The following is a 7,500-nucleotide window of genomic DNA, read 5'->3' as shown; positions in this document are numbered from 1 at the left end:
TGAGTCCGGCTGCATGACGGACGCACAAAGCTGGTTTTCATGCTTGTCTGCTGTCTCTTCACTGAGGAAAGGAAGGAAGGAAGGAAGGAAGGAAGGAAGGAAGGAAAGGAACACTTGGAAAGAAAAAGCCCAGATCTCAAAGCATGCATTTCATGCCAGGCGGGGATTTTTTTTTCCTTGCCGTGCATTTTGAATGACAGCTCAGTCATCTTCAACTTGTTGGACCAACGCTAATGAGACGGTAACGAAGAGCGATCTATACCATCGATATCAATACGTGGACGGCTGCAGGTTTAATACTGAACTCGGTGCAAAGGTGGGAAAGCCGTGACATCATTTCTGGACATTTTTCGTTTATTGGAGTGTGTGTGTGTGTGTGTGTGTGTGTGTGTTACGTCGTGGGGACATTAATCTAATCAAGCATTGTGGGGACTCACAAATACCTCACAAGGCTAAACGTCGCGGTCTCGTTAATTGGACTCGGAAAGGCTTTCAGAACCAAACTGATCCGCATCTGATCTTGCAGGTCTGCGGGGGACCGGGGGTTTGATGCCGTGACGAGCCGGCTGGTCACTTCCTGGCGTGGTGACGAGGAGAGACGCTTCTCTGGAGGCATTTGGGATAAAAACACGTTTTTATTAATCTCTGCTGTTGTGTTGAAATCACTTTCTGAAGCCAGATTTTTTTGACGTGGGAATTTTATTATGAATCGAGTAGTTGTCTTTTCTTCTTCTTCTCTGACCACGTTCCCATAGGCTCTGGGTATTATTGTGATTGACATTTTATTTTGACTACTTCCTGAAACAATTAATTGATTCACGGACCTAATAATTGACAGATTATTCGATAATGGAAAGAAGTTATTTATTTGCGCCTCGCTGCTCTTTCTCATGTTGATAAAATGTCTCTTTGTGTGTGCATCCATTGGAGACTTAATTGATCACGATATCTAGTTTTGTTGTTATTAATTCATTCGTTCGTGGTGTTTTTTGAAGAATTCAAACCCCACGCTAATCCTCCACCAAACGGTCGGGGAGGATTTTGGTTGGATTTCGTGTCCTCGTAAGGAACCTTGAAGGAGCACCGGCTGATAATCCCACATTCAGACCTGGACTCACCGGCTTCTGGGTTCCAGATGCTCTCAGGACGTTTGGGTCCTGCTTAAGAAGGTTGATCCTTGTCGTGAGCAAAAAGGTCTTCAAGGCCTTCGTTCGGAGGCGTTTGGTCTTTTCCTTGTAAACATGATTGTAAATCAGCTTTTGGGGCCCGTCGGTCGGACGAAAGAAGCAGTTTAAAAGTTTTATTTTTGGAGACATTCACAAATAGTCAAACCCTCAAACTCAGATGTTTAGACTTCAGTCAGTGGCAGGATCCCCAGATGACTGCTCAGCACCCACACAGATGCACATCCTTCTCAGTGTGTGAGTGGTCCATGCAATCACCTTGTGATTATCTGTTGAAGATCACTTCTGGGATGAAAAGTGATTGAAGCATCTCCTGAATGGTGGTTGGCTCATCCTCCCCCGCCGGTTTCCAAACCCCCCTCGGGACCCTTTGTCCCTGTTGAATGCCCCCGAGTCTTTCAGCAGGGAAGTGGGGCCGAGAGTCTTTACCCCCCCGGGCTGTTGTTGCAGAGGCTTCTGGAAGCTCATTTGCATCGCTGTTGTTCTGACGGGTGAAGATATCGCTCCAAAACATGTAATAATGGAAGACTTAGTGCAGAACAACCACCCACCATGAAGCTTGGCTTCTACAGCACAAGGTTTCAGTCAGAGGGGACGGTTAAAGTCCCCTCCAAGCCAATTGGAAAGAAATGCAGATTTTTGGGGGATTTTCTCCAACTTTCTGTGAACCATTCCAACCGTGACACTAATCTCTGAGGTACAACGTCTGACTTCCTGTCAGCTTGAGCTTTCTATTCTCCCTTCAGGCATCAGTAGAAATACTGAATGGAAAAAGGGACAAAATGGACCGGTCTGACGCAAAAGGAGGCGAGGATACTCGGTGTCTCCTCACCCGTCTTCTCCAGATTGCGTCCCGGAGGCCGACGTAAAGACGGAGGAGGACGTCTTCATTCACCGCGTTGACCTCCCGGAGTGCCGGAGGTAGCAAACGAGCTTCCTGACAGCGCTCGGCTTTGTGCGGCGCAGCCCGGCCGCATGCCAATGTGCATTTGTCCAGTTAAAGGACGCCATTCAGTCCACGCGGTCGGGATCTGGGGGGTGAACGGGCCTCCCTCCCGTCAACGGGCGATCGGGGGACATAAAGGGGGCATTACGAGCGGCTATGAAAGCCCACTCTTATCCCGACACCCCGCCCCCACCTCCCTACGCCCACTGAGGTTACAGGGCGAGAGGGGTCCTCGGGAAAATGGCCCCTACTGAATGCACCTCACAATGGCTTCTCAATGCCGACTGCATCGACTTGTTGCTGCCATCGTGCGCCCTTCTCTCTCCTAGTTCAAGGTTGTGAACGAGTGGTATGCAGGGGATGTGTGGGCGGGCCTTTAAAAGGGAGTGGGAGGGGCCTGCGGACATCATGTGACGTGGGTCGACACAAGCAACAGATGTATTGTCATTTATTAAACTTATAAATGTACAATAACTAGGTGTAACTGTATATTGTTTTTTACATTGATTGTTGAAGAGTTTTTTCTTTCAACATTGTTCAGGTTTTTCTCACTTTAATGAATTGTATTTAACTATGGATCAGATGTGCGATGTGAGTCCTAAAGTCCCCCATCGACCCCTGTCTGCCTCCAGATGCCGGACCAGTTCGACCAGACGTTGGTCCTGAACCAGCTCAGGTATTCCGGCATGTTGGAGACGGTGAAGATTCGCCGCACCGGCTTCCCGGTCCGGAGACCTTTCCAGGACTTCTGCTCCCGGTTCGTCTCGACGCCTTTCAAGACCTTCGGCCCGCCGCCGTCTTATTATTATTATTATTATTATTATAAATACATAATAATCATCCTTTTATTCTCCCGTGACCTGTTCTCCAGGTACAAGGTGCTGATGCCGGGCGCGGTGATGCCGGACGACCACAGGGGGCGCTGCGTCCAGCTGTTGCACCGCTACGACAGCAGCAGTGCAGAGTGGCAGCTGGGGAAGACCAAGGTGAGGGGTGTGTGTGAGTGTGTCTGTGTGAGTGTGTGAGTGTGTGAGTGTGTGCGTGTGTGCGTGTGTGTGTGTGTGAATAATCTGAAGCATGGAATCCAACAGTTATTGGATCCAGGCTGCATCACCGCTCGGCTTCCACTCCACCGGATCAGAGAGGAGATACCTACTGCCAACGTGTGCGTGTGTGTGTGTGTGTGTGTGTGTGTGTGTGTGTGTGTGTGTGTTTGTGTGTGTGTGCGTGTAGTTGTGTGAGATTGCTGTGGGAAAATGACAGATGGGAGACACAGATCCCTGAGCACAGCATGACTGTGATGCTGTGAGAGGTGACAGCAGTAGAGGGTGTGTGTGTGTGTGTGTGTGTGTGTGTGTGTGTGTGTGTGTGTGTGTGTGTGTGTGTGTGTGTGTGTGTGTGTGTGTGTGTGTGTGTGTGTGTGTGTGTGTGTGTGTGTGTGTGTGTGTGTGTGTGTGTGTGTGTGTGTGTGTGTGTGTGTGTGTGTGTGTGTGTGTGTGTGTGTGTGTCCAGGACCAACAAGACCACAAGAAACTGGGGTTTCATATAAGATATTTGCTCAATATACACGTATTTATGTATTTTCATTAAAAGAACAATCTGAATGTCTCTCAACAAACAATTTTAAAAAATGACCAAATATCACAGAATATATTAAAGCTGCAAGAAATATGAAAAAAATAACCTTTTTAAGAAACCTTTTCCTCCGTTACTGACACAAACAATATGACAGCATTAGACAGATCTTGTTTTTTAAAATGTTATTTTTCTCATTTATTTGGGATACAAAGTGTTTAAAAAAAATAATAATTTAAAGTAATAAAAGGTTGAGATCACCAGCCACATGGCTGCATGTTCCTCTGCAGAGCGTCTCTCAGCGCCGCCGCTCGCCCGTAAACCGTTGAATCGATTCCCCGTCCCTCGGAGGGATTCGTCCGCTCTTCCCCCGCCGCCGCCTCTCGCCGTGAGATTTCCATCGAGCCGGCCTGCAGCTCCTTTCAGTCGGCACTTGTCCTCGCTTCGGTCCCGCCTGCTACAACCTCAGAAATCGCGGCGAGCTGGTGACGGTCGGGAATCAAACGTGCGGCTTAGCGAGGCTTAGTGCCGCTTTTGTTCCCCGCTAATCAGCATATTAATGATCAGAGAGGATTAGTCGTTCAATTCATCGAGATGCAAATGTGTGACTCGTGTTGCTTATTGAAGCGAGGCTGTGTGTGTGTGTGTGTGTGTGTGTGTGTGTGTGTGTGTGTGTGTGTGTGTGTGTGTGTGTGTGTGTGTGTGTGTGTGTGTGTGTGTGTGTGTGTGTGTGTGTGTGTGTGTGTGTGTGTGTGTGTGTGTGTGTGTGTGTGTGTGTGTGTGTGTGTGTGTTACAAGGCTAAGCTTTTTACTTTATAAGTTTCCCTTTTTCTTTCGTTAAATAATCATATATGTTTAATATGTATTCATCTACTCTCCTCCCGTCTCATCCCGTCTCCTCTTGTCTCCTCCCCTCTCCTCCCGTCTCCTTCCCTCTCCTCTTGTCTCCTTTCCTCCCCTCTCGTCCTGTCTCATCCCGTCTCCTCCCGTCTCCTTCCCTCTCCTCTTGTCTCCTTTCCTCCCCTCTCGTCCTGTCTCATCCCGTCTCCTCTCGTCTCCTTCCCTCTCCTTCCCTCTCCTCTTGTCTCCTCCCCTCTCCCCCCATCTCCTCCTGTCTCCTTTGCTCCTGTCTCCTCCCCTCTCAGGTGTTCCTCCGTGAGTCTCTGGAGCATCGCCTGGAGAAGCAGAGGGAGGTGGAGGTGCTGAGGGCCGCCATGATCATCCAGGCCCACGTCATGGGCTACATGGCCCGGTACGACTCCATATTTAAAAATTCAATAAATCAGAAGCCGCTCACGAATCGATGGCGCTGATTGGCCGATGCCTTCCCCACTCACAGGAAGCAGTACAGGAAGCTGCTGCAGTGCATTGTGGTCATCCAGAAGAACTACCGGGCGTTCCGCTGCAGGAGGAGGTTCCTGCTGGTCCGCTGGGCGGCGCTCACCTTCCAGAAGCGCGTGAGAGGCCAGCTGGCCCGCCGGGCCTACAGCCAGCTGCTGGAGGAGAGGAAGACGAGGGAGGAGGAGGAGAGGAAGAGGAGGAGGAGGGAGGAGGAGGAGGAGAGGAAGAGGAGGAGGAGGGAGGAGGAGGTGGAGAGGTGGGCGAAGCTAAAAGGAGGAGATCTGTAATCTTGATGGTTTTTATGGGATTTTAATGGCGCGAAATGTAATTACTTGTGTTTCCGGTTAATCTGATCTCTTACCGTCTGTCTGTCTGTCTGTCTGTCTGTCTAACTGTCTGTCTGTCTGTCTGCAGGGAGATACAGAAGCTGGAGGCTGAGAGAATTGCCAGAGAGGTACGAGGTTTCTTCAGTACAAATCAACTTTTTTTCTTTTCAGGGATTTTGTAGAGACGACTCTAAAATTCATTTATTATCCCACTAAACTGTGGTTTTAACATTTTAGAGATGTAAGGAAAACAATTAGTCCACCTAATAACTTATTATATTCCAGATAGCCTTTGATACCACAAGCACGAGAAACAAAGATTTATTTTATTTTTCCATCCTCAGGCTGAGGAGGCCAGACGACTGGAGGAGCTTCACCTGGCGGAGGAGTTGGCCTCTCTGGCTCTACCTCAACCTGCAGCAGCCGACACCTCGGGGGAGCCGGCGTCAGCGGTGACCCTCATGGGGGCGTCCAATGAGGGGTCCAATGAGGCGTCCAATGAGGTGTCCGAGTCGGACGAGGCAATCCGCCCCCACGAGGCGTCTCAGGTGGAGGAGATCCTGCGGCTGGAGCGGGAGATCCAGTCGCTGCAGAGGCTGAAGGAGCGCCAGGAGCTCACCCTGACGGAGGCCTCGCTCAACCGCCTGCAGCTCCTCCGCGACCAGGAGCTCCGGCGCCTGGAGGACGAGGCGTGCAAGGCGGCGCAGCAGTTCCTCGACTCGCTGAACTTCGACGAGATCGACGAGTGCGTGAGGAACATCGAGAGCTCGCTGGGGGTCGGCGAAGGGGAGGAGAAGGAGAGCGGGCGGAGGAGGGGCAGCGAGGAAGAAGAGATCGACGAAGGGTTCGGGGCGGACGACGAAGCCTTCAAGGACTCGCCCAACCCGAGCGAGCACGGCCACTCGGACGGCCAGCGGACAAGCGGGATCAGGACGAGCGACGACTCGTCCGAAGAAGACCCGTACGCCAATGACGGCGTGGCCCCGCCGCCGACCGCCCTGCAACACCAGCCGCTGCCTTTACCGCCGGTGCCCCTCGCCTGCCACAGCGGAGACTCCGCCTACTGCCACCCACAGGCTTCGTCCGAGACGCCGTCCGACGACCTGGTGGAGCTCATACCGCCGGACGAGGATTCGGACTACGACCAGGACGATTACGACGAGGGCGCCATCGTGTCCAGTGGCAGCGTGGCCTTCTCCAACCCCTGCAGCGGCCAGTGGTCTCCGGACTACCGCGGCTCTGTTGGCACCTACAACAGCTCGGGGGCCTATCGCTTCAGCTCGGAGGGAGCCCAATCATCGGTGAGGCAACTCCTCTGGTTGTATAGAAGTCTATGCTCTATGTGTTAAAGCTGCATTATCTCTCCTGACCACCAGGGGGCGACTCCTCTGGTTGTATAGAAGTCTATGCTTCATGTGGTAAAGCTGCATTCTCTCTCCTGACCACCAGGGGGTGACTCCTCTGGTTGTATAGAAGTCTATGCTTCATGTGTTAAAGCTGCATTCTCTCTCCTGACCACCAGGGGGCGACTCCTCTGGTTGTATAGAAGTCTATGCTTCATGTGTTAAAGCTGCATTCTCTCTCCTGACCACCAGGGGGCGACTCCTCTGGTTGTATAGAAATCTATGCTTCATGTGTTAAAGCTGCATTCTCTCTCCTGACCACCAGGGGGCGACTCCTCTGGTTGTATAGAAGTCTATGCTTCATGTGTTAAAGCTGCATTCTCTCTCCTGACCACCAGGGGGTGACTCCTCTGGTTGTATAGAAGTCTATGCTTCATGTGTTAAAGCTGCATTCTCTCTCCTGACCACCAGGGGGCGACTCCTCTGGTTGTATAGAAGTCTATGCTTCATGTGTTAAAGCTGCATTCTCTCTCCTGACCACCAGGGGGCGACTCCTCTGGTTGTATAGAAGTCTATGCTTCATGTGTTAAAGCTGCATTCTCTCTCCTGACCACCAGGGGGCGACTCCTCTGGTTGTATAGAAGTCTATGCTTCATGTGTTAAAGCTGCATTCTCTCTCCTGACCACCAGGAGGCGACTCCTCTGGTTGTATAGAAGTCTATATAAATGACTCTACTTCTCTTGATGTATTCCCTCAGTAAACATTGTAAACATTAGTTTTTGGT

General features: G+C 51.0%; 1 protein-coding gene across 1 annotated transcript in view; it reads left to right on the top strand.

Moving 5' to 3' along the window:
* The window catches only part of myo10 (myosin X), an 85,631-nt gene that overhangs the window by 63,760 nt on the left and 14,371 nt on the right, over positions 1-7,500 (top strand). The window contains exons 20-25 of the mRNA XM_034554900.1: positions 2,763-2,887; positions 3,002-3,116; positions 4,851-4,957; positions 5,045-5,294; positions 5,465-5,500; positions 5,717-6,673. Coding sequence (XP_034410791.1) covers positions 2,763-2,887; positions 3,002-3,116; positions 4,851-4,957; positions 5,045-5,294; positions 5,465-5,500; positions 5,717-6,673 — 1,590 coding nt within the window. The remainder of the gene's footprint in view (positions 1-2,762; positions 2,888-3,001; positions 3,117-4,850; positions 4,958-5,044; positions 5,295-5,464; positions 5,501-5,716; positions 6,674-7,500) is intronic.

The sequence above is a fragment of the Cyclopterus lumpus genome, chromosome 17 (genome assembly GCF_009769545.1).
Source record: "Cyclopterus lumpus isolate fCycLum1 chromosome 17, fCycLum1.pri, whole genome shotgun sequence".
In the NCBI taxonomy this organism is placed as follows: domain Eukaryota; kingdom Metazoa; phylum Chordata; class Actinopteri; order Perciformes; family Cyclopteridae; genus Cyclopterus; species Cyclopterus lumpus.
The sequence above is the reverse complement of the archived record's forward strand: the minus strand, read 5'-3'. Positions and strand labels throughout refer to the sequence as shown.